Below are 24,716 nucleotides of genomic sequence, written 5' to 3'. Positions count from 1 at the left end.
TAAATGCTATTCAGGTAAGAACGACACTGAAGAGGAGATGGTTCAAACCCAGTTTATTAGACCAGAGGCATGCGTCACTCATAGCCCTGCCTGCTGTTCCCTATCCGTGCACACTGCTTGGCCTTGCTCCTGCTTCCTTCTGGAGAGGTCTGATTTCTAAGGAACTCCTATGAACTGAGAGTTCCCAAAGATCCGATAGCCTCACTCTCCAGCACCAGGCCAATGCACAGCTGACCTACCACAGGTCCTGTTCTGGGGTTGGAGACCAAGAGACAGCTAGGCAGAGAAGGCCTGGGAAGGGGCAGGACTCTGGCCTGGGAGGAGTGCCTGGTGGAGGGGGCATGGCAGGCCCTCTACCTCACTGTTTCTCACTATCATAGGAAGGGAGGGACAGAAGAGCAACCTCCCCTCTACGCCTGTCTCTTTCCTCCCACTACCAAACCGTACCTCACCAGAAAATATAAATGGTGGGCTTGGGTATCAAGTGAGGAAAAGGGCTTGGGTGTCAGGTGAGGAAAGGGGGCTGTGCACCCAGAAGGAGGGAAAGGCCACTGACTGAGGACCTCAGCTTCTGCCTGTCAGCACTGCACTGCTCCAGCTGCAGGAGTTACCAATCGACAGCTCCCTCTGTCTCTGATACCCTTGGCTTAGTGTACAGAGCAGATCTCCATCCCCTGGGTGGGGGTTTCTCTGCAGCAACCCCTTCCCTGGGGAGGCCACTGTCAGCCAGGCAAAGGGCATTGGGGTGGGTGGAGCAGGGGAGGGAATGTTAAGGCTGCAGGGAGGGCAGAGGGTGCCCAGGTTGGGGAAAGAGGGTGAGGCCAGAAAGAGGCAGAGCTTGTGATTCACAGCTTCCTTTATGTCGCCACCGAGACAGTGCGAAGGTTACAATGCGCGTGTCGTCTCCTTGTGCTTCTCAGAGGGATGTGTGTACACAGTACAGACACCAGGGGAGAGAGTCCAACTCTTTATACAGGCGAAGGCATTCAGAGACCAGGGAGGGGTCAGAAACACAGAAAGGGGAACTAAGGGTGGGAAGATGGTTCTTAGAGACAAGAGGGGATGGGGTAGAGACAGACAGAGTTAGGGGAAAGTATATACAGAGATATAGCAATATAGAGTCTGTATTATATAGAAATAGAAAATGCAGATGAGGTTGTTGAGAGAAGCAAATGAAGTTGGGGAAAAGGACTTGGGAGAGTTCCATAAGAAAATTTATGGATGTGGCCCTCTGCAGGGGCCCCTGGGAGAGGGACCAGTGAGGTTAGGCACCAGTGCCCCTCTCCCTGAGCTGGAAGCCAACCAGCTGGATCTTTTATGGGTGGTAGAGGAGGGCTGCCTCTTGGGATTTCTCTCCAGCAGCTCTGGGGTGGGGGTGAACTTGTAGGTATCAGGATGTGGCCTACAGCACCAGGGCCACATCTTGTCCCCAACTCTACTTCTTCAGGGGATCTCTCACCCCCACCTCCCAAGAGACTTCACATGGTATATGTAGGGGGGACTAGGGTCTTAGTTCCTGCCTGGAGACTTGGGGTTGGGGGGGGTCACTGGGCTGAGAGGGTCTCTTAAGGCTGGGGAAGCCCCCCCCACACTAGCCCTCCCCTTCAAGGTACATTCTCTAGTTTGGGGCCAAGTTCTAGACCCCGAGGATTCCCTCCACCCCCCCATGGGAGGGGGCTTTGGTGACTGGTGGCAGCAGAATGTAGTTGGACACTCAGATGACAGACAGCCAGATGGACAGAATTCAGGCTGGGAGCTGACGGAGGCAGCATGGAACAGAGAGGGGCAGCCTGAGGTCACTTGCCCCATTCTCTCTTTTTAGTTTTTCTTTTAGATTAGTTTTGTTAAAAATAAAAAGAATGGGATAGAGGCAGGGAGAGGACTCTATGGTCAAGACTCCTTCCTCACCACAGACAAGAGGAAAGGACTGCCCAGGAGTGGGGGGCTGCCTCGGGAGGGGGGAGTGAGTCCCCAGGGCAGATGTGGGGGGCCAGCTGGGGGCCCCCTTGCTCTCCTAGCCCTCCCCATCTAGGCCTTTGGTACAGTGGCCTGCGGGGCTCAGCAGGTAAAGTCCTCAAAAGTGCCTCGGGCCGGATGGTGAGGTAGGATGTTGGCAGCGTACGTCATCCCGGCAGGATGGCCCCGGAGACTCTCACACGGGTTCTGGGGGAACGGCACAGGACAGTCACTGGTTATCGGAAGGACCTCAGGTGGCACTGGGGAGTTGGGGGGGGGGGGGCAAAGGAGAAAAGGTGGCAAGGGGGGGTGGGGAAGGGGTGGGGCCGGAGGGCGCCCCCCTCTCTCTCTCCCTCACATGTCTTTTGACGTCATCCAGGCTGAGGGCTACGCCTTTGTCCGCGCTGCTTCTTTTGGCCTCCTTCTGGCACTTCCCTCGTCTGCACAGCTTGTGCTTAATGACCTGGGACGGAGGTGGGGTGGAGGGGTGGGCGGATTGGAACCCTGCCCCTCCCATGGCCCCGCCCCCAGCACTGCCTCCGCTTACCTCGTAGGCGTAGTCAAAGAGCTCCAGCACCGTGAGGATGCTGGCCCCGATGAACAGCCCCATCTGGCCCCCAATGTCACCTGCAGGGGGGACAAAGGGAGGTCACCGGGGTCAGGACACCAGGAGAGCTGCAGAGCTCACTGGGACAGGGACAGGCAAGTCCTATTTGCAAAAGGATCAACAGTCTTCATACAGAAGGAGCGCGAAGCAATTCTGGTGGGATTTTTATTTTCTTTATGCGTTTCTGCATTTTTCTACTTTTCTAAAATGAACAAGTATTATTCAGAAAAAAAAACTGTTTACAAAATACTCTAACACTCTTATTCTCTGGGCAAATTTTCAAGGGCTTCTGAAATAGTCCCCCATTCATGCCCACGGGCCTGTCTCTTCCACTTTGCCCTAAGAGAAAGCTCAGCCCCCTCCTCCACCACATACCCAGACAACAGAGTTTGGAAAAGTCCCCAGGGGACAGCAGGGGAGGAGGAGCTCGTGGCACAGAGGTGAGCAGCCTCCTTTGGGTGGTAGGGTGTTACACCATGCTCATGGCATGGGAAGGGGACAGGTGCCACCAGCAGCTCACCGAGGAGCCCTGCAATCTCATAGGCCTTCTTCTGCTCAATGGTCTCATAGTTGAGGACTTCAAAGAAAATGTCCAGCACCAGGATGTTCTCCCTGCAAAGGGGTTGGGGAAAGAGACCTAGGTTCAAGTCACATCTCTGTCCCTTACTACCTAGGTGACCTTAGCAACTTATCCTCTCTGAATATCAGTCTCCATCTCCATAGAATGGGATGTTGATGGGGATACCTGCCTTTTAGGGTTGTTGTGAGGATTAAATGTGATGGCATATATGAAAAGACGCTCAGCACACTGGTAAGTGTGAGGAGGTGATCCCAGTTTCGGCAGTGAGGATGAAGATAGAGGGTCAAGCAAGGAGGAAAGAGAAAAAGGCACTTCCCTTGCTTGTTCTTGTTTGATCTTCCCTCCATGCCCAGCCCAGACTCTTTGCTTGCCTTCCCCATGTTCCCTCCACTTCCTCCAGTCTGCCGGCCCCCATCAAAGCCCACTCATATCCTTCACAGTCCCAGCCCAAGGACCCTGCCCCACCCAGTCAGAGCCCTTACCCTATGTACTGCTCAGACTTGTTGAATTTCTTGGCCAGGTACTTAGCTGATGCTTTGCTGGGGATCTTGACCATGGACAGCTCCTTGCCATAGCGGGTCAGGTTGCAGGGCATTTCACACACACAGTACTCCTGGTCCTTCTCCACCAGGAAGTCTGTGCCCAGTCAGGTGAGAGGCGCCAGTTGAGTGGTGCCCTTCTGCCAGCACCTTCCCAACATGTACATCCCGGCCCTGTCCAAAGGAACCCTGAGCCCCCTTCTCTTTTTATGACTTGTCCTTCATTTCAACCCTGTGCCCACCCTGTGCTGATCCTTGCCCAGCCTTCCCACGGATATTTCTTAACCCTATATTTCATTCCCTCAGGGTCTTCAGGGGTCAACCAGCTGAGGTGCTGATGAGAGAGAGTGAGAGCCCCTCCCAGGTGACCCCTATTCATTTTTCACAGTAGCCTCTAGAGATGCTATTCCCAGCCTTGCTAAAGTCAGACACAGGAGAGTTCAGGTGAAGCTTGATCCAGCCGTTGTTTGAAGCTTCTAGGAGCTTGGTCTGAAACCCCTATGCATATGGCTGGCAGCACCTCCTTCCCTCCCCTAGACGGCCCCAGGACAGGGGCGCTCACCCAGAGCAGGATCCGCACACTCCTTGTACTGCTCTGGAGTGCAGTATGGGGCATCTCCTACAGAGGAGAAAAGACAGTGGTGCAGGGTGGAGATTAAAGGGGTCTTGTAACAGTGGTGGTACCAAAGGCCTAGAAGCTGGAAGCTGGGAGAGGATGGGAGGGTAGGACTAGCCAGCCCCCAGTCTGTCCCGGAGGTGGCCCACCCCACAGTCCCATCCCTCCTGGACCCTTCCCACCTATATGTACCCTCTGGGTACAAGCAAGAATTGAGGTCAGAGCGACAAGAGCCAGATGGGAATGGAATTGGGCTGGAACTGGGGTGGGGAGAAGCCAGCTGGTCTTGCTTCCATTTTGACAGGAGGATGATAGGCATGGGGAGCTGGTGAGGGGAGGTGCAGGCTGAGGGGCCCCAGGATTGTGTTTGGAGTTTTGGGGCCGGACCTGGCATGTGCACCATGCGGCAGTTACAGTTCTCCACCAGGTAGCGTGTCTCACAGTCGATGCGGCAGGCGGTAATGCTGTAGGAGTCGAAGAAATCCGAGTCCATGGTAACAGCTTTGCAGGTGCCCCAGGGCGGGGGCAGGTAGATGAGCTGCTGGGAGAGGCGGGGAGCTGGGGGGTGTGGGGACTTCTCCCCCAGTTACCTTGATGGACTTCTCTGACAAGACACAGAATTCAGGAGTCCTGCCCCTCTCCCTCCACAGCCTCTGAGGTTACAGAGCATTGCCGTTCACTAGGTCATTCATGCTTCTGACCAGTCAGATTGCTGCCCAGGCCCTGGCTCACCTGTCCCTCCTGTTATTGATTGCCCACCGCTCTATCTTGACCCCTCAGTACCCCAACCTCCCGTGGCCCTCTCACCCGCTGCTCCTGGCAGGACACAAAGGTCTGGAACCCTGGGGCCACGCCAAAGCCCAGCTGGTCAATGAAGGGAGGTTCATCCTGACTGTGGATCTGCACTTTGATGCCCGCTTCGAAGGACGTCTCGTCTATGGGAATGAGGCAGGGGGGTGTTGGGAGGGCTTTTGACTCTCTAACTTCCTTCAGAACTGGGGGCATCCTACCTCTCCTGGGAATAAGCACAGCATACACTGGTACTGGGGGGCAGGGGGACAGTCTATGGGGCCCTAGCCCATCCCCAGACTCCTTCTGGGCTCACCAGCCTCATGCTGCCCTGATGACCCCTGCATCCTACACACTTCTTTTCTTACCTGGCTTCGGCTGTGCATCTTGGTATTTCAAATTCATTCTCACTGTCTCAGATGCTCTCCATTTGTCCCCCTCCTTTTCTCCCTTCTCCCCCATCTCTCTCTGCCCCAAGGCCCCTGAGACCAGACAGACGGCAGGCAGTCCAAGAAGAGAGGGAGTTATTTATAGAGCGAGTGGCGGCCACTGATGGAAAGGGATGGCTGGTTACCTTGGAGAGTAACTGAGCCAGGAAGGGGGAGCCAGAGAAATGTGAGTGTGGCAGTCAGGTAGAGTCGAAGATGGAGATGACGAGATGCTGGGAGGAAGGGAAGAGAGCCCGAGCCCTGCCTCAGGTCCCACAGTGGAGCCCGGGAATCCCCTGGCAGAGGCTGAGGCCTGGAGCCATGGGAAGGGGCCCCCTGAGAGAGGTGACATACCAGTCTCCCCCCAGACAGGCAGGTACTCGTCCTGCTGGATGTCCAGCATGATCTCCAGCCCATTGCCAGTCCCACCCTTCATGGTCTTCAGCCGTGGACGCCCATCTCGGCCCGAGTTGAAGGTGTAGCACTTTCCATACCGTGTGAAGACCTGGTAGGGGCAGAGTGGAGAGCCTGAGAGTCCTGCTGGCATCCCCTACCCACCAAGGGCTGTCCCCAGACCCCCAGCTACTGGAATCTCAACACTCGTCAGGAATTTCTCTTGTGCAGCCCATTTTCCACCGGTCCTCCTTCCCACCCATTCTCTGCTCTTCTTCGCCGTGCCGTGTGCCCTGGAAAGCTGATCCCTGTGGCACTCACTGCCTGTGCTTCTTTGCACCTGGGTGGGCTTCAGGTTGGCTTTGGTCAATGGGAGGTATCAGGAAGGGATCAGAGGGGAAGGAGGGAGAGATCAGGGTACTTATCCTTCCCCACCCCTCCCCGCTCTGAGAGTGTTCTGGCAGTGGCTTAGACCCTCTGTGACTACAAATCCTGCCAGGAGGGCTCCCTGCATAGCACTGTTGCCTCCTTGTGCTCTTTCAGCCTGTATGTGACAATTTCCCACTTTTGCTAGGTGCCTCAGGCCCCCTTACTGGTGTCCTTAACTCTGTCCACAGCTCTGTAGACAGTCCTTTTGTTAAAGTCTTTTCAATTAAACTATCCAAATGAAAATTTTTTCCCGCTGGGACTCTGACATATACACCTCCATCACCAAGATCCTATCGCTGCCATACTTTTGGTCCCTCCTTGGGACCCTCTCCTAAAGCCCAAGCTCCTGGGGCCTTCTGAGACATATCTTCTCCTGGATTTCACTCCAGGACTCTGAAACCCTGCTCTCCCCAAGACCCTCCCCCAACCCAAGCTAAGCTTTTTAATTTCCTCTGGCCATTGGCCCCTTATGTCCCTCATTGTTCCATTATCACCAGAATCTGAAAGTAGACCCAGTTGCCATGCCAAGGAACATGCTTACCCAAGCACCAGCACCTCTGCTCCCAGAATTTGGTACTGAGCATCCAGGGTAGGCATGTTTGGCAATACTTGTGCAGAACTCTGAGGGCCTCAAAGAGATCTCAGCCCTGGTGGCAGTCTCCTCACTCCATGCCCCAGAGCGACCCTTTCACAGCTCTGACTACACAACCACAGAGAAGAGTGAACCAATTCTTTATGGCCCTTTCCCCATGGCTTCTCTGAATGTCTCCAGGCTCCCACAAGTGGGGTAAGTGTGCTGTTTCTATTGCTGGATGGTGACAAAGTTCACAAAGCAAGTCATAAGGTGAGTACAGAAGCCCAGAGAGAGAGACAGAGAGACAGAGCGTCAGGCCAGACTGGAACAGCAGGGGGAGTGCAGGATACTAGGAAATAGGGTTCTTGCCCCCTTCCCTTTTCTAAGAATAGCCTCCTCCTCCCCGTTCCAGAAAAGAAAACACGTGCTCCCCCTCATTTTGTGGGTGAGGTCCAGAGAAGAGGTAGAGAGAGAATTCTGACGACTCCTAACGCCCCAGCTCCACTACCAGGTTTTGTGGCATTCAGCCACAGGCTCCAGGCTGGACACACACCCATGCCCACCCTCCATGGGGGACTGAGGGACTCTAGGTGGCTGAGGTAGGCTGGGAGCTCCAGCCTTGCACTGGCTCCAAAGGCTGTGCTGCTGACCAGCGGACTGCTGCCGCCACCTGGTGGTCCTGTGTGAGAAGTGTCTGCTCTACCCCTAGGTTGAGGGGAAACCAGGTTGACACCTTCCTTGTCGGGTGTTCTTGTATCTCCTGTCTGTCTGAGGCCCAGCTGCCAAAACCTCCAGGTCTTTGTCTGTCTGCAGTCAGTCCATGATGCACTGATATGATAACCCACCTGCTCCTGCACCCAAGAGGAGGTGGGGGACTGAGGGATGGGTGTGTTGGGAGGGAAGGCCTGGCATCTGGCACCTGGAGGGGGCAGAAGAGGAGTCAGGCCAGACAGAACTGGAAGCTGAACTGGAGAGAGGGCAGGGTGCCACTTGGCCCCTCAGCAGGGAAGGTCCTAGACTCAGGAGTGAGACAGCAAGCAGGAGGTCAAGTGTCCCATGAGGTCTTCCCCTGGGAAGAGGGTCCTTGCCACTTAGAGCTGGGGGGTAGAGGGGGAGGATTTAGAGGAGGCCTGTTATTCTCCCTGAGACACACACACACACACACACACACACACTCTCTCTCTCTCTCTCTCCTCTCTCTCTCCGTAGGAGAAGCACAGGAAGACCAAGCGAGGATGCAATGAAGTGCCTGCTGTGGGAGCTGCTGACAAGCAGCATGGTGGGGTGGAGGTAGGGGCTGTCCCCACCCCTCCACCTCCCTTCCACACCCTTCTCCTGCACCTCCAGAGACCAACTGGCACCTGCCCCAGCTCCAGTCCAAGGGTGATAGTCAAAATTGTTAAGGCCAGGCACGGGCACCCACCATCAGATGAAAGGTTGACCTCAGAGATGGAGTAAGGTCCTAGGCCCTGCTGGATCACAGGGAGGTCTGGGGAAGGGCTAGAGATGCTGGTGGATATTCAGGGAGACAACAAGGACCTCAGGGCAGCAACTAATTACCAACTTGCACAGATGGATTTCAGGATTCTAACAGGAAGGACAATACTGGCACAGACTGGGGACTAGCAGCCCAGCTCCAGACCTGGGGCTCCCTGAGGCATGTCACAGAGGGTGGGTGGGCGAAGGGCAGGGCAGTCACTAGCCCAGCCCCAGGTGACAGTCAGGGTGAGCCATGTCAGACACTTGGGTTGCTATGCCAGGTATGGGCCCCCACTCACCACTGAGAAGTTGTGAGGGCCGCAGGGCCCCCCGCAGTAGGAGCAGTAGAGCAGCATGTCCTCCAGCCGGTGGCAGGAGCGATTGTAGAAGCGGTGCAGGTTAAAGGGCTCCCCAGAGAAGGCCTCAGGCCCCGGCGGGGCGAGGGGCACCCCGGGGTCATCACTTTCGTCCAGCCCCAGCATGGGGGCCAGGTAGAGCAAGTCGGGGTAGCTGAGCTGGGACAGCCGCACGGCATTGGTGTTGCAGAGGGTGACCGCCGGGAAGGCCAGCTCCGTGGTGGCCACCTCATCTAGCAGAGTCACATGTGGGTAGCTGAGGTAATAAGTAATGCGGTCCCCTACCTGGCACAAGAAGGCACCCAGTGCCAGGACAAAGGCCACTGCCCACAGGGCCTGCCTTGGGCCTGGACCCCCCTCCACGAAGACGTGGCTGGCGCCGTGGAGGGTGCAGCTGTTGGCAAAGGCCACCAAGTCCATGGGTGAATCCCCCTCTCTGGCCTCCTTCCTTGCTGCCTCCTTTTCCTTCTCTTCTTCCTCCTCTTCTGATTCTGAGTTGTCCCGCTGCTGCTGCTGGTGGGGACCCCAAATATCTCCCAAGGGCCCCGGGGCCTCCTCTCTAGAGGAAAATGACACAGAGCAGAAGATCTGGATGGGCATCTTTTCCAGGGGCTTCCTGGCACCAGGGGATTGGCAGGAGAAGGGGTAGGAGATGCGATCTCAGGCAGGGTCCAGCAGGGCCAGCCAGCCAGCCCTTCTGCCAGGTCTCCGCCGCCCAGCTGGCCGTCCTTCCTCGCCAGGGCCTCTGTGGCAGTGTGGCTGAGGTAGGCGGGGCGTGGAGAGGAGGACCAGCCTGCCCTGCCAGGGAGGGCGGGTGGCTGGGCTGATGAATAATTGATGGCAGTGGGAAAGGGAGGCTGAGGGAGAGCAGGGGCGGCCAGAACCCCTTTCCTCTCACCAGCTTCAGCAGGACAGAGAGGGTTGAAGACAGAGTGGACACCCTGGAAAAGCCTAGGGGCTCCTGGTACCCACCTCTGCAGGTGAGATGGGACCTAGCAGAGTCCTTTGCTCCCACTGCCAAGACAACTTCAGCCAACAACAGACCTGCCCCTCCCTCACGACGCTCACACTCGAGCTCTCTCCCATCCTCCAGTCTGCTCCTTAGCAGGTCCCTCAGTCTGCCCATCCCAGTTCTGGGTCCTCTCCCTCACACTTATCTGGTCTAGTCATTCCTCTGAGCCCCCACACTTTCTTGGCCGTCTCTCAGATCTCTAACTCCCCCTGACTCATAATCCCCCCCAATATTTCATTGACCCCCCAGTTCTCCCAATTATACCCTTATACCTCAGTTTCCCTGCAAGTATTCCTTTGATCCTCAGTTCCCTTCCAATCACTGTCCTGACCTTGATTTACTTTCAGTTACTTCTTGAACCCCTAACTCCCCTGTAGTCACTCCCTTGACCTCCAATTTCGCTCCAGCCTGTCCCTGACCCCATTTATGCCCCCTCACTCCCCTGACCCTCAGCTCTTCTTCAGGTCAGTTCCCTCCCCCACGCTGAGCTGCACTCCAGTCACTTCCCCTCCTCCACTCCCTTCTGTGGCTTGGGGGGCAGCCCAGGTTCCATTAGCAGAGGTCTCTCACTGACCACAGACTCATTTATGGCCAATTCCCGGCACTGGGGGAGGGACCCCGTCTCTTGCAGCTGAAAAGCTTCCTGGCAGATCACCACTCCCCCTCCCAGCGTGCCCACTCCCCAAGAGTCCAGGAGAGGAGTTCGACAAATTCTTTGCTGGTGAATGGAAGAAACTGAGATCAGAGCAGAGACAGGGTCCTGGGTCAGGTGAAGAGTGCTGGGAACCAACCTGGGGTACCCTCAAAACATCAGCCTTGCAGACCCCTAGTGCTTCAGTCTCTGAGGCTCCCCTTGCCCCCAATTTATCATTCCCCACCCCCAGCCCCTGGTCCCTCTCTCTGCTCCGATTACTCAGGGCCACTGGTTGAGGAACTTGAGCCACCAGCCAAGTCTCCAGGGCTGAGAAGGTGACCTGAGGGGAGGCGAGGGAGGGAGGGAGGTGAAGCATATTAACCCTTCCTCTGCAGGGCCAGAGGAGGAGCAGGGGAGTTCTGGCAAGTCCACTTGGGCCTTTCCGTTGTTAACCACCTCACAGCCCCAGGCCACATTCCCCCTACCCCTGCTTTTCTCCCCTCGGTCCCTGCTCCCATACATCTTCCCTTCTCTATCTGCATGTAGAGACCCTGGCATGTGTTGGGAATGGGAGGCAGGGTGCCAGGTTCTAGCCAAACTGAATGATGTGGGACCTCTGGCCTCAGCTTTGCTGCCAGGAACACAGAGGCCCCAGAAGAAGAGCAGCCTTTGAGATCTGGCCCCTCTCCATCCTTTGCCATTACCCTCAGACTGGTCTCCTCCTCTTTTGCCTAAACAACAGCCTCCCGACTGATCTCCCTACTCCCCACCTCCCCACAGTTTCTCCCCATCTTCAGTCCATGCTCTGTAATTCTGACCATTCTCCTGCTTGAAGACCTTCTGTCACTCCCTAGTGCTTCTTGGTAAAATTCAATCCCCCTCCAGGAGGACCTATAAGGCCTTTGCAGTTTACTCTCCAGCCTCACCTCCTACCCCTCCACCCCAGTCCAGTGTCCAGTCACCATGGCTGTCTCCCATTCCACAGACACACTAGGCTCATCCGCAGCTCCATGCCTTCCCTGGACTCCATTAGAGAATTTCGACTCATTTTTCAAGACCCTGCTCACATGTTATCTCCTCCAACAAGCCTCCCCTGACTCCATGGGGCATAGTTAGTACGCACCCAGGGGATGGACTGGAGGTCCAGTTCTGTTCAAGGCCCTTCAGGCATGAATAGTGACCAGTAGCTTCTTGAGGACAGGGATTGTGAGACTGAAAGAGCAGAACTCAGGGACCACGTGGAGAAACAGGAACCAAGAAAGGCCAGGAACACCCAGCACAACCTGAGAAAAGTCACTGCACAGATGAGAGAGACCCATCTTCAGCTATTGTCTTCAGACTTCTCCTGCATGAATTCATGGGTTCCCTTTCAGTGTCCTGTCCCGTATGCATTTTTCTCCTGCCTACTAGACTTCAGCTCTCCCAGGGCTTTGCATGCCCCAGGATGTGTTCCAGAGTTGAGTTCCAGACTTGGGTTGGGGGTGGGGCCAGCCTAGGTCAAGGCTTGGCCTGGGGAAGCTGCAGCTGCCCATGCGTTCCACACCCACTAGAGGGCGTTCTTCCCCTCCGGTAAACTACCTGGAAGGGGGAATAGATTGGACTTCCACAAAGGAGAAACTAAGGCAGGAGAAGCTTCCAGTGTGGAGCCTCACCAGAGAAAGGGCATGCACGAACAGAGCAGCTTCAGAGGACAGCAGATCTGGTACGGCTGGACACTTCTTCCTCCACACCAACACAAAGACCCACACTGTACACCTACACATCACTGCACACAGACGCACAGCCCTCTTGTGGGGCAACAAAGACACACACACCCCCAACTGTACTTCCTCCCTCCTCCATCCTCTAACATTCTCTCCAACCTCATCTCATTCCAGTAGACAAATCCAAATTTTTCAGAGTAATGGGGAGGTGAGGACAGTATCAAGCAACACACACAGACCCCTAAGCATACACAGAGAGCTCCAAGAGAAGGACCCAAGCAGACACACATGCAGAACAACACCGAATTCTGAACCCTCTGCCCAAGGATGCGACCCTTCCCACGTCACTCCCTACCCACTACCTCTCTTAAGCTGTGTGGTTTCTGACTTTCTCTACATGTCTGTCTCAACATTCATACTCAACATCCTTAAATGGACCTGCACCTGGCAGCCCCACTGTTTTCCTGGTCAACTTGCTCTCCCTGATGATTACTGCAAAATTCTCCACTCTTCTCAAACAGCCACCCTTCCTAGCCCCACTCTCACCCTCAGGAGATGACCTTGCCTCCTGCTTCACAGAGAAGATAGAAGCTTCAGACAAGATCTCCCTCTTCCTCTGGGTACCACCCCCCAGAGGGGAACCACCCCTCACATCTGTGGAATGGTTCACGCTTTTCAACTGATAGCTCATGGCATTCTTATACAATCCAGAGAAACAGCAGGTTTGAGTAATTTCACCCTCATTTGACAAATGAGGAAACTGAGGCACAGTGACCTATTCAAGACTCACGGAGAGCAGGCAGTGGGCTTGAGACTAGAATTAGGTTATCCCTCTCCAAATCCCTTCCTCCTCCTTCATTCTCTCACTTACTCATCAAATATCTTCTGAGCGTTTGTGTGCTGAGGACGCATGGAGAACAGATAAAGGACCAGGATCCTGCCCTTGTGGAACTTACTGGCTAATGGGGGAGACAGGCATCTGTTTTGAAAAATTGCAAAAATAAATATTTAGTTACAAACTATGATAAGTGCTACGAAAAAATAATGGTTCTATGGGGATGAATGACAGTGGGATCTGATCCAGACTGGGGAATCACGGTTTATCCGAGGAAGTGATGTTTGAATTGCCATCTAAAGAATAAGGAGGAGTAATTAGGTAAAGGTCTGCAGGTGTGTGGATGGGGGATAGTATGCCATAGAACAGAGTTGGCACAAAGACCCCAAGGGAAGAGAACTGAGACGAGGAGGATGTAGTGGAGAGCAGGGTAAGAACAGGCTGGAGAAGGGGGCAGGACCCAGACCCCTCAGGACCTTGAAAGCCACAGCAAGGATTCTGGTCCAAGGACAATGGGAGACTCCCCATGGAAGGATTTCAAGTGATCAGAGCAGTGTTTTGAAGAGCCCACTCTGGAAGAGCCAGAGGGTTTAGTGGAAGACCCATTAAGAAGCCATTGTCCTGGTCTAGGTGAGACCTGGAGCGGCGGGGCGGCTTGGAACAGGGTGATAGAGTGGAGATGTTTAGGAGGCAATGTTGGCAGATCCTATTAGGGAGATGAGGGAGATGGAGTGTCAGGGATGATTGCATCCCTAGGTTGCATAAGTGGGTGAATGGTGGGGTTGCTCACTAGATCAGGAACATAAGTCAAAGACCAGTTTGGGAGGTAAATGATGAATTTGGCTTTGCACCTGCTGGTTTTTTTGAGCCTTGGTGACATTGAAGTGGAAATGTTAAGTGGGAAATTGGCCATAGGGGCTGATGCTAAGAGGAGAGCACTGGGCTGAGATATACATTTGGCAGTTGTCAGTGTGTAGATGGTAACCGAAGTCACGAGTGAAGATGAGACTGCCTAAGAATAGAATATAAAGTTAAAAAAAAAAAAGATAGAACAAAGGCCTGATTTGGCAGTATCCACTAAAGCTAAACAGAACCCTAACCTATGACTTAACCACAGCTCGTAGTTCTATACCCAAGAGAAATGAGGGCATATGTCAACCAAAGACATGAGCAAGGACGTTCAGAGTAGGTTTACTTAGAATCGCCAAAAACTAGTAACAACCCAAATGTCTAGCAAGAGTAGAATGGATAAATAAATTGTGGCATATTTATATAATGAGATACTACACAATTGAAAAAAAACTACCTAGTGCCACACACAACATTGAGACTGAATCTCACAGACATAATCATAAGCAAAAAGAGACAGACACAAAAGTGTATTTACTGTATGGAGAATACATATACGCTAGGAAGTTCAAGAACAGGTGAAACTTATCTATATTGACAGAAGTCAGAATACTGGTTAACTCTTGTGGGGTTGTATTGGCTAGGAAAGGGCCTAAAGGAACTTTCTGGAGTGCTAGAAATGTTGTACACTTTCATACCAATCTAAATACATATCAATGTAATATAAAAAATATTACATTGTAAGATACACCAATGTAAAAATATATTAATGAAAAATTCATCAAGTTGTACCATTAAATCATACCCTCATGATTTAAAAGAAGAGGAAAGCTTGGGATTGAGACTTGAGTAGTGCCAACATTTAATGGCCAAGTAGAAGAGAATGAACTGGCAAAGACACAGAGAAGGGTTGGCTAGACAAAGGAGGAAAAATCAAGAGAGTTCAGTTGTTAGAAAAGAGAATAGTTCAAAAGAGAGGTGGTGGTCAACCATTTTGAATGTTTTTGAGATCAAGGATAAAAAGTGTCTGTGGGATTTGGCAACATAGAGGTCGCTAGCAGCCTCAGCTAGCACCATTTTGGTGGAGTGCTGGGGACAGGGGAAGAAGGCAGCCTGGAATGGATTAGAGAGTGAGTGAGAGATGAGAAAATAGAGACAGTGGGATATATACAAGAATTTCGTCTGTGAAAGGACGCAGAGAGAGTGGGGGAGCTGGAGGGTCTTGTGGAGTTGAAAGACCTTTTTTTGGTTTTTACTTTAACCTAAAGTCTGATACATAGAAAGTGCTCAATAAATGTTAGCTGTCGTTAAAGCCAAGTATTTTAAGATGGGAGAATCTTAAGCATGTTTCCGTGTCAATGGGAAGGTTCCACTAGAGAGAGACTGACTGTAGAGGAGGGAGAGGCAGAATCTTTAGCTAAAATTCCTATAAAGATAGAAGGAGATCAGACGGAAAGAATAGGTGGAGATTTCAGCCTAGATAAGATGGATGTTCCCCTCTGGGGGGAGGTACCCAGAGGAAGAGGGAGATCTTGTCTGAAGCTTCTATCTTCTCTGTGAAGCAGGAGGCAAGGTCATCTCCTGAGGGTGAGAGTGGGGCTAGGAAGGGTGGCTGTTTGAGAAGAGTGGAGAATTTTGCAGTAATCATCAGGGAGAGCAAGTTGACCAGGAAAACAGTGGGGCTGCCAGGTTCAGGTCCATTTAAGGATGTTGAGTATGAACGTGGTGTGATTCCAAGCTGGCCTGTTGTGTGACTTCCTCTGATAGAGCTGCAGCCCTGGAGGCACCCTGAGGAAAGCCAGTGGTGGGTCGGTCTAAGGTTGGGACTTGGCCAAATGGTGCAATGAAAAGGCAGAGGAGTCAAAAGACTTGGAGGACTCAACCTGAGACTGGGATTCCTCCTCCTTTGCACCCTTTCTTTCCCTTCCTGCCTCACCATACTGCTTCTTTACAGGGCACGGGGAGGTGGGGAGCCCAGAGCACCCTCCTCCACCACTTACACTCTGGCTCCTACAGTCACGCACAAAAAGCCTGGACTTAGAAGATCTGAAGTCAAGGTCCCACTCTGTCATTTACCATCTGTGTGACCTCAGGCAAGTCATTCAACGCCTCTGAGCCTCAGTTTCCTCATCTTTCAAATGAAGACATTAACATCTTCCTGCATCCCAGAATCACGAGGATCAGAAGAACTGAAGTAAAGGGAATTTGTAAATTGCAAAGCGCGACTGAAAGAGATGATTAATTTTGCTGGTATGTGCTCCGCATGCGACCAGAGGTTTGCCCGCACACAAGCTCTCTCCCACAGCCACACAAAGCTGCACATCCGCAATGTCCACTTCACACCCCACGCTACATCCACTCTCAGACTCTCAGACGCACACAGGGAGGTGCACATGTGCGCTTGCACACCTGGGGCACACATGCAGTGAGTGTGTCATGAGGAAGGCTGAGTTGGCTGCTGTCCATGGTCAAGACTACTGCAGCAGTTTCTTCCTGAGGGATGTGCCCAGCCTGGCATGATGATGCAACACACCGATTAGAGACACACAACGCTAAGCTACACAGGCCCCCAAGACTGTCAGCCGTATCGAGGGGGCACAGGTGAGAGGGGTGAGAAAGGGTTTTCTTTCCAAGAACTCACAGGAGCTCAGAAAAATCACAACTCGCCCTCCCTCTCCCTCAGGAGTGGCTTTGGAGAGCCTGGGGTGGTGGACTCTCTGTCCTTACAGTTTCTTAAGGGAACTTCCCCTCAAGGTGAATGCACAGCAGTTTCAGGCTCATTTTAAAATTTTCCAGGAGGAAGAGGAAGGCAATGCGTCCAGGAAGGTTGGTACCGCACATCCATTCTACACATGGGCCAGCATGGGCTTAGCCAGAGTCTCAGAGGCTGAAGGAGGGGCTGCCCCTCAGCAAAGAACAATTTCACGATCCACTTAGAGCCCCTTTCCTCACAGGAAATTGGCCCTAGAAGCTGAGAAATGGAGCCAGGTGAAACTACGCCCAAAATAGAACCCAGGAGTCCCAATGCCTAGCCTCATCCTCCACGCCAACTATGCACCACTGCTCATCCTTGCTGCTTCCTTCGCAGTTTTGCCCCCCAGAATCCCCAAACAAGGGTCCTGACTGGAAGGTTCTCAGCCAGAGGGTAGAGGCTCCTGGAGCAGCCACCTCAGACACACAGTGAGGGAGGACTTGTGCCTGGGGGGCCTGGCCAAAGGCAGGCAATGACCCTTGCTGGGAAGAACTGGGCTGGTCATCGGCTAGGGGAGGATGGGGTGGGAGACACCACACAGTCTATAAAACTGGAGTTTCTGAATAGCTGAGCTGGGCTGGGGAGATTGGAAGGACTCCACCTAGATATCGAGGGTCCTCTCATCCCTGGCACATTGCTCCTCGCTCCAAAGCCCTATGGCTTCCTTTAGTACCACCCCACCTTCTCAGCTCTGAGCCTCCCTGGGTACTGCATTTAACTATAAGCTCCCTGAGGCCAGGGACAGGGTCTGCCTGGTCACCACTGCCCTCTGGCACCCAGCACGGCGCTCTGCCTGTCTCTGTCACAGGAATGAATCTAGTGGACTTGACGCTCCCCAACCCATCTCCTTGTTCCTAATATTCCATCTCCCTCACCATCCCCCCAGAATTGAAGCTGCTTTCCACAAAGTTGAAGCCAGCTCAGAAGCAACCTCCACCCACAGCAGAAACAGTCCGGCCTCTCCGCGGGCCTCCCCTCTGCTTCCTGGACTCACACCAGGTGAGGAAGGAGGGAGGCCCATGGGTGGAGGCTGCCGCCTGCCCCCCCTCCGCTTCCTGCTCTGCCCCCAGAGGCGCCAAGTTACTTACATCAAGTTACGTTAGCCAACAGCCGGGAGATCAATTAACTTAGAGCAGCCTCTTAGCTGACGGCACCCAGGGAGAGGGGTGGAGTCAGAAACGGCAGGGGGGGAGAGAGCAAAGTAAGTTACTTAGAGGATGTTTGTGTTTGTGTTTGTGGTGTTTGTGGGGGGGGGGGGCGGGGAGAGGAAGAGAGAGAGGGAGAGGGAGAGAGAGCACGAGCCCAACCCAGGGTCCCCTGGATTCTTGCTCCTGGCTCTACTCTAGTCTCCTGTCTCCAACCTCATGCACTTCTGAGGGAGGGAGAGACAGGCAGGAGAGGCTGGAGGAGGTATCTAAGAACCTCTGGTGGGAGTGCCCCTCCTCCAAAGTTAACCTCTCCACTAAAGCCTGCCCGGTCCCTCTGCGATCCATGTGTGCTCCCCTGTCAGCGCCCTGCTGCCCTCCACACACATAGAGCCTGGGCCTCTGGCTATGGTGGCCCGTGACCATCGTTTCTCCCTGCATAGAGGTCTGGGCAGCCTTTTCCCTCAGGAGCCCCTCCATTCCCTGCCTAGTTGAAGGAACAGAGCCAAGTAGTAAGGTCAGCCCTCCCCAGACACTCTTGGTCTGAGCTCTGTGGGGTAAGGTGGGGGCAGGCGTGAAGGGTGTCAGTAAAGGGGCCGACCCTGGGGACAAGGAAGCTCCCATCCTAGTCCTGGCCCTCCCTGGGACATGCCTGCCTTAAGGCTCTGCTCTGCTTGCTTGAAGATGACCTCTCCCTCCTTGCTCTGGATCCCAGGATCACCCACCTACACCCACCTCTCATATCAGCATCTCACCCCCCCAGGTGCTCCAGAGGATTCCTGTCCCCCTCCACAACCTTGGGGGGATTTCTGTGCCCACCCCCCTCACTCTACCTCTCCTCTGGGGGATTCCTGCCTCCTCTCCAGGGTCCCTGGGGATTCCTGTGGGCCCCTCAGCGATTCCTATTCCCCTATCCCTTGTCCCAGAATTCCAACCCCTCCTGAGAAAGAATACCATCCCCACTGTACCCCCATCCCCTGCCGCCCCAGGATTTCTATTCTCTGCCCTCCCTTTCCTTCTCTTCCAGGGTCCAGAAATGAATTCCTGCCTCTCTCTCCCCCAAGAAAAAGCTCTGGGTCTCAGCTGGAGGACGGGGGTGGCATAGGGCAGATCGGGCAACCATCTGCCAGCCCCCTCCCCTTGGTGCTGTTCAGCATTCCAGCCACATCGGGGCTCCCACTGCCAGGGACAGATAAGGTGCAGCTGGAGGCTAGCACCAGCTGCGCTGTGCTCACTTTCCCGGCCCCCACCCAGACACCGGCAGACAGCTGCACCCCTGGCCCTCCTCCACAGAACCCTTGCCCTGCCTTGGCCTGGCTGGCCTTGAGGTGGGGTGGGAGAGTGGAGCCTCAGACCCTGTTGCCCTGGCAACCAAGCACCCCACTGTGAAGGAGAAGAGGGGGCTTTGCGGGAGGGTCTTTGGTTGCTCTTTTGGTAGCTCAGGAGAGAGCCGCTGAGGCCTACTCCGTCCCACTGCCCTCTGCCTCTCCAGGCCCAAAGGCTTTCCAAATCAGTTTCTCCCAGATTTAGCCCGGGTTCCCCATATTCATCCCCACTCTCCCAAGCTGACGCAGCCACAGCCGGGGAATGGACCTTGTCCAACTCTCTGTGACCACCAGTCCCTCCCCTGAGGTGGAGGTGGCCTCCGAAGCACATCTGGGGGGAATGCTTGTCACTGCAGACTCCCACCAGTGGGGCTGGGGACTTTGAGGGACCTGTGTGCCCTTTCCATGGCCCCTGAATTGTCCTCCAGGGGCAGGGTTCTTATTGTTGCATGAGGGTTGCCCTGGGAACCCCGCAGAAGCATTCCCATGTGCCTGTGCACACTAGACTTTCCAAATACCCTGAGGCAGGGCTTGGACCCCCAGTTAGGAACCTCTGCTCTTGAGGTGGCAGAAGATGCCAATATGGGCTCCCTGAGCTCGGACCCGATAGACAGATGTTTTCCGTCAGCGCCACATCTGCACTGATACACACCTCTTGGCCTAGCAGAGAATGGCAAAGATGGGCAGGCAGATGTTAACCAGGAGACCAAGGAGAGAAGAGAGAAGGTGGAGCATCAGGCAGGGAGTGCCTGCACCCCTTAGGAGCAGGGAGCTGGAGGAAAGTGCCAGAGCCCTTCTCCTCCAGGGAGATGCCAGACATGGACTCACAACCCAACTCCTATCTGTGTAGGAACATCCCTACGGGCAGAAGTGGTAGAATTCATGACCTGGAAAGGGGCCAGCAGTGAGGCCAACCAGAGAGGGTAGAAGAGGTTTGGGTCCAGCCAGATTCAGGGTCAGGTCTCTGACATGGGCTCAGAAACAGCAAAAACCTGGTCTGCCCCAACAACCCAGAAACAAGAAGTGCCAGTGTTGGGCCTGCAGGCTACTGGCCTGTTTATCTCTCCCTCTCTCCCCCCAGCAAGAGGAAGAACTCTGATTGCTCCAGAACTTTGTGAACCAATCATATCTCTGTTTGACTGCTTAGAATTGTCCCCTCAAGAAACACGGACCAATTACATTTCAGTATCTCCATTTCCATAAGCCAAACAGGTCTTAACATCACTGCTTAGAACCCTTCTGGACACAAGGGACAAATGGAGCCTCAACTGAACACTTTCTATTGACTAATTATACCCCCATGTTATACCTTAGCACCTTCCAGGTTGACAAGCAAAGCCCTGCCTCATCCAACACTAAAAACCATCCAGACTGATGGGTCTATCCAGACTAAAGACTCTGTCTTTCTTGGTGCTCCCTTCTGCTTGTGTGTTGGGTATGCTGGAGGGAAGAGGGTTCTGCTTTTCCCTTCTAGTGTCACTATAGTTCTACTACTTTGGGGAACAGGCTCTGGGTAATCCAGGACCCTCGTGTTTGAAGAAGGAAGGGAGAGAAGGAAGTGGTTCTTACAGCAGGCTAAGCTCCCTATTAGTTTGGCTCAGAAAGGAGTGTGGTCCTGTCCAGGAGGATTGACAAAGGCTCATGAAACCAGTCTGCAGAGCAGGGCTGAAAGAGATTGGAAGTCTTGAGTAACTTCAGCAGGAAAAAACAAGCATGACCATGGCTCCAAGCTTTCTACACAAACAAATGTAGTTCATGCTCCCATACTGTTAGGAGGAAGCAAGCAAGTGGGAGAGAAAACGGGCAGGAAGAAAAGAGAGGATCAGAGAGTAGAGAATTGGGGGCAGGTGTGGAGAGCAAGGGGACCCTAGGGGAGAATGGGTTTTCAAAGAGTAATGGCTGGAATTGGAAGTGGACACGATGACTCCAGGGTCAGCAATATTAACAAAAAGAGTACACTGCATTGGGACTTGATGAGACATAAGTTCTAATCCTGAATCTGTCACTAATCAGCTATGTGAGCTCGGGCAACTCATTCTACCTCTGTGTCTCAGTTTGTGAATTTGTAAAAGAGATAATATTGCTATTTATCCAGGGGATTGAAGGAGAGCCGAGGAAGCATTCTGAAGAGTTACAAGCATCGTACTCTCATTTGGCGTTTTTTTTTCATACACGGCTCCAGGTCCTTTGGTCCCTTTCCAGCCTCTGATCCCAACCCCTCAGGAACCTGCATGACTTACCCAAGATCACTTGACACGTGAGATGCCAGTCAGTTCCGCTAACTCTCCCTGGGGTGCTGACTTTGAGGTAGCCCCCTCTGTGTGTGGGGGGGGTGTGTCTGTGGGGATCTCCATTTTAAGAAGGAAAGGGACCTCCATTTCTGCCATGACCGTATACCGCAAATCATCTCCCCTTCCTCAGCTCCTGGCTCTGTGACTCTTGCTGGCAAAGGGGAAACTCAACTGCACAGTGTAAGTACATACGTGTGTGTGTGGCACACAGAGAATTACCTGTCTGGGTATTTAAGAGAAAGCTTCCCTTACTTCCCATAGTGTGGCCAAACTTTAATTCAAATCACCTGGGGATCTTGTTAAACTGCAGATCCTGATTCAGTAGGTCTGGAAAGTGGGGTGACGAAGTTCTGCATTTCTTTCAAGCTCCCAAGGCTGCAGCTTACTTATCACCACCCCTGATTTTGACACCTGTGGCCCAGAAGGTACGCTTGATGGGGTGAGGGCCATGCCAGGCTACGTGTGTGTATGTGTACGCATCTGTGTCTTGTGTGCTATGGGCTCTCTTTCCTGCCATCATGGACACAACGCTGAGGCTCAGGCCATCACACAGAGCAAAAGTGCCCCTGTGCTGAACAAAGTCCCCTCCTGCCAGAAGCAAACCCCAGGGACACACAGGATCCTCTCCCAGAGTAGCAAGCATGATGAGAAGCCTGCCTGCTCCCGAGGTCTCCTCCTCCTCTGGGGGTCGGGCTGATGCATGCCCCACATCAGGGCATCACTCACCACCTTGAAGTCTTCAGCGCTGCAGACCTCCCCCCGGAAGTGGCAGGAGAGCAGCATGTCTCGAATGTCGTGCCCGGCGCGGTCGTAGAACTCGCGCATATTGAAGGGCTTGGGCTTGAAGCTGCGGAAGTTGGCCTTGTCCTGTAGTATCTCCAGCTGCTTTTCATCTGCCATCTGTGTGTCCGGTATCTCATACCTGGAGCCCGGGGGTGAGCAGTGCATGGATCAGCATGACCTGATCCATTTGGCCTCCAGTGTCCCATACTCAATCTCGGGGGGGAGGAGAGGGAGGGCAGCATCCAGCCCTGGGGATCAAGCCTGGGCATAGGCACAGAAGGAGACCTGGGTGTGTCCAGAGGACCTGCCCCATGGGGTTGAGAAGACGGAAAGATCGGCAGTGGCTACCCGGGGGCTGGGCATCTCAGCACATGGGGAAGGGTGGGGTGGACAGAGAGATCAAGGCAGGAGCCGTGGCTTTTACGCTATAGTCTCTACCCTTTAAACATGGTCTGCCCCCACCTCCAAGTGAGGAGAAGATCAAGATAGAATGATAGGAGGGTGGGCAAAGTCACTCCAGAGAGGGTGACGATGTCTCCCAGCTCAAGCTGGGTAGGGGTAGAGCTGTTTTGGACTATGCTGAGATCAGAGATTGGGTGCCCTTAAATGAGTGCTCAGCTTTATCCAAATACCTTTGCCGTGAGTGGCAGGTTTGGGGGGGTGGGCTGGAGGGCACGGTTGTCTGGGCTTTAAGGTGGGATAGAGAGGCAAACACCCTGATGGGGTGTCTGGGAGCTGAGATGCACACAAGTCTAGGAGTCCGGCTGGAGGATGGGTGGGAGCCACCCACCTGTTGTTGAGCAGGGCCAGCAGCTCCCCAGCATGGTACAGGTCATTCTTGGAGACTTGGCTAAAGCGGAACTCGTTGAGGTTGCACAGCGTGACGGCGGGGAAGGTGAGCTGGGAGGCAGCCACCTCATCGAGCTTGGTGACGTGGTGGTAGTGGAAGTAGTACTGCACACGCTCAGTGCACACACACAGCAGCACAGCCAGTGAGCCCAGGAAGCACAGGGCCCAGAGCGCCCGCTTCAGAGACAGTCGCTCGTAGGAGAAGATGTGGGCCAGGCCGTGCAGCGTGGAGCTGCTGGCGAAGGCCTGGATGCTCACCGGCTGGACGCCACCCACTTCCTCCTCCTCGGCCTTCAGTTCCATCCTGGCCAAGGGGATCCTGGGGGGTAGGAGGGTAGGAGCAGGGGGAGTCTGTCATTCTCCTGGGCTGAGAGTGCACATAGGATCCCTCCAAATGTGTCCCTCCGGAATCCCCATTTCCAGAGGTCACTGCCTCTGGAGCAGGAGACTTCCCGGTGTGCGAACCCAGAGGTGGCTGGTGGAGAAACACACTCCCAGAAGAGGGTTCCCCCAAAGGCAGGGGCTGGGGGGTGGGGGTCAGCTCAGGCCAAGAGAATGCTCTCCCAGGGAAGCTTCCCAGGCTAGGGGAGACCCCAGATGTAGTCATCGGAGGGCGAGAGGGAAGTCCCAATGTTCCCACAGGCAGACGCAGGAGTTCCCTCCAGATGTGGGGTCACTCTGGGACAGGAATGTCCACCCCATCCTGGAGATGAAAACTCCCCCAGATGGGCTGAACCCGGGGTCAGGAGCTCCTGGTCAAGGGTGTCCCCAGGACTGGGCTTTCGCCGCCCCCCCCCACTCCCGTGAGCTAAACCTGGGCCAGAACCCCCCAAGGAGGTAGGGAGGGGCCCAGCCTGAGTCCTCACCTGCGGGCGTCTTCAGTTCTCATAACGGCGCAGGCTGTATGTGTGTATGTTTGGGGTGGGGGGTGGGGGCTGGAGGGCAGCCTGAGGTGGACGCATGGGGTGGGGGCGCGGTTCCCCATGACAACGAACTGTCCCCGCCCCGGACGCAACCCCCCCCTCGCCCCCAGTCCATCTTCTCGACGCAGCCAGATCCCCTGCTCGGCCCCCGCCCCCCTCCCCAGCCACCGAGCCTCCCAGCAGCTGGGGACAGCGAGAGGGGAGGAAAGTCCCAGCTCCGGGGTGCTGGGGAGTCCCGCAGTTTAAGGCGGGGGGATCAGAGACCCACCTGAGGGGGCTTCGGGCACCCAGCAACCGGCGGCGGGTCCTGGGGCGTGGGGCCGGACGCGGGCTCAGCGCCGAGCGGCGGACGGGCTCATGGCCCGGAGCCGGAGCCGGCGGCCGCCGCGGCACGCCGCGCAGAGCCCTGCAGGGAGCGGCCCGCACGGCCCGGCTCGGCTCGGCTCGGTCCGCCCGCCCGCGCGCGCTCGCTCGCTCGCCTCGGCTCGGTCCGCCCGGGCTCGGCGCGGTGCGCGGTGCGCCGTGCTCTCAGCCCCGGGATCTGCAGGGATCCATCGTCCGGCCGGGAGGCGGCGGGAGGGGAGGCGGAGGGGGAGGGGAGAGGGTGCGCGTGCGCGCCTACGAGTGTCTGCGAGGGTGTCTCTGTGCCGGGGTGCGCGCGGGGTCCCTGGACCCGGGAGCCGGACCAAGGGCTCCCCTCGCTGCCTGGTCCCCTGCTCCCGGCCGCTCTCGGCGGCGCTGCCTCCCTCCGGTCCCGGAGCCGTCTCCCTGCCTGGGAGGCCTTATGGCTTGTGTGTGTGACTATATGTGGTGTGTGTGTGTGTGTGTGTGTGTGTGCACGCGCGCGCGCGCGCGCGCGGGAGGGAGAG

At 54.9% G+C, this 24,716-nt stretch overlaps 1 protein-coding gene across 4 annotated transcripts; it reads right to left on the bottom strand.

The window, feature by feature from the left end:
• Positions 1 to 34: 34 nt before the first annotated feature.
• On the bottom strand, positions 35 to 24,368 carry ASIC1 (acid sensing ion channel subunit 1). 4 transcript variants are annotated; one of them, XM_070494022.1, is made up of 12 exons: positions 24,116 to 24,368; positions 22,866 to 23,243; positions 22,019 to 22,214; positions 5,870 to 6,020; positions 5,106 to 5,233; positions 4,686 to 4,839; positions 4,245 to 4,301; positions 3,626 to 3,779; positions 3,084 to 3,175; positions 2,504 to 2,583; positions 2,315 to 2,419; positions 35 to 2,163 (listed from the first exon to the last, which is right to left on the bottom strand). In XM_070494022.1, exons 2-12 carry the CDS (start codon positions 23,225 to 23,227, stop codon positions 2,059 to 2,061), a joined length of 1,584 nt encoding a protein of 527 aa, XP_070350123.1. In that variant the 5' UTR covers positions 23,228 to 23,243; positions 24,116 to 24,368; the 3' UTR covers positions 35 to 2,058. The 4 variants fall into 4 exon arrangements, with proteins under 4 accessions (XP_070350123.1, XP_044611643.1, XP_044611642.1 ...); XM_044755708.2 differs by having other exon boundaries at positions 4,686 to 4,836; positions 24,116 to 24,292; XM_044755707.2 differs by lacking the exons at positions 22,019 to 22,214; positions 22,866 to 23,243; positions 24,116 to 24,368 and adding an exon at positions 8,690 to 9,507 and having other exon boundaries at positions 4,686 to 4,836.
• Between the last annotated feature and the right edge of the window lie 348 nt (positions 24,369 to 24,716).

This window comes from Equus asinus, chromosome 22 (genome assembly GCF_041296235.1).
Source record: "Equus asinus isolate D_3611 breed Donkey chromosome 22, EquAss-T2T_v2, whole genome shotgun sequence".
Classification (NCBI taxonomy): domain Eukaryota; kingdom Metazoa; phylum Chordata; class Mammalia; order Perissodactyla; family Equidae; genus Equus; species Equus asinus.
Note: the sequence above shows the minus strand (reverse complement) of the source record. Positions and strands in the feature narration are given on the sequence as shown.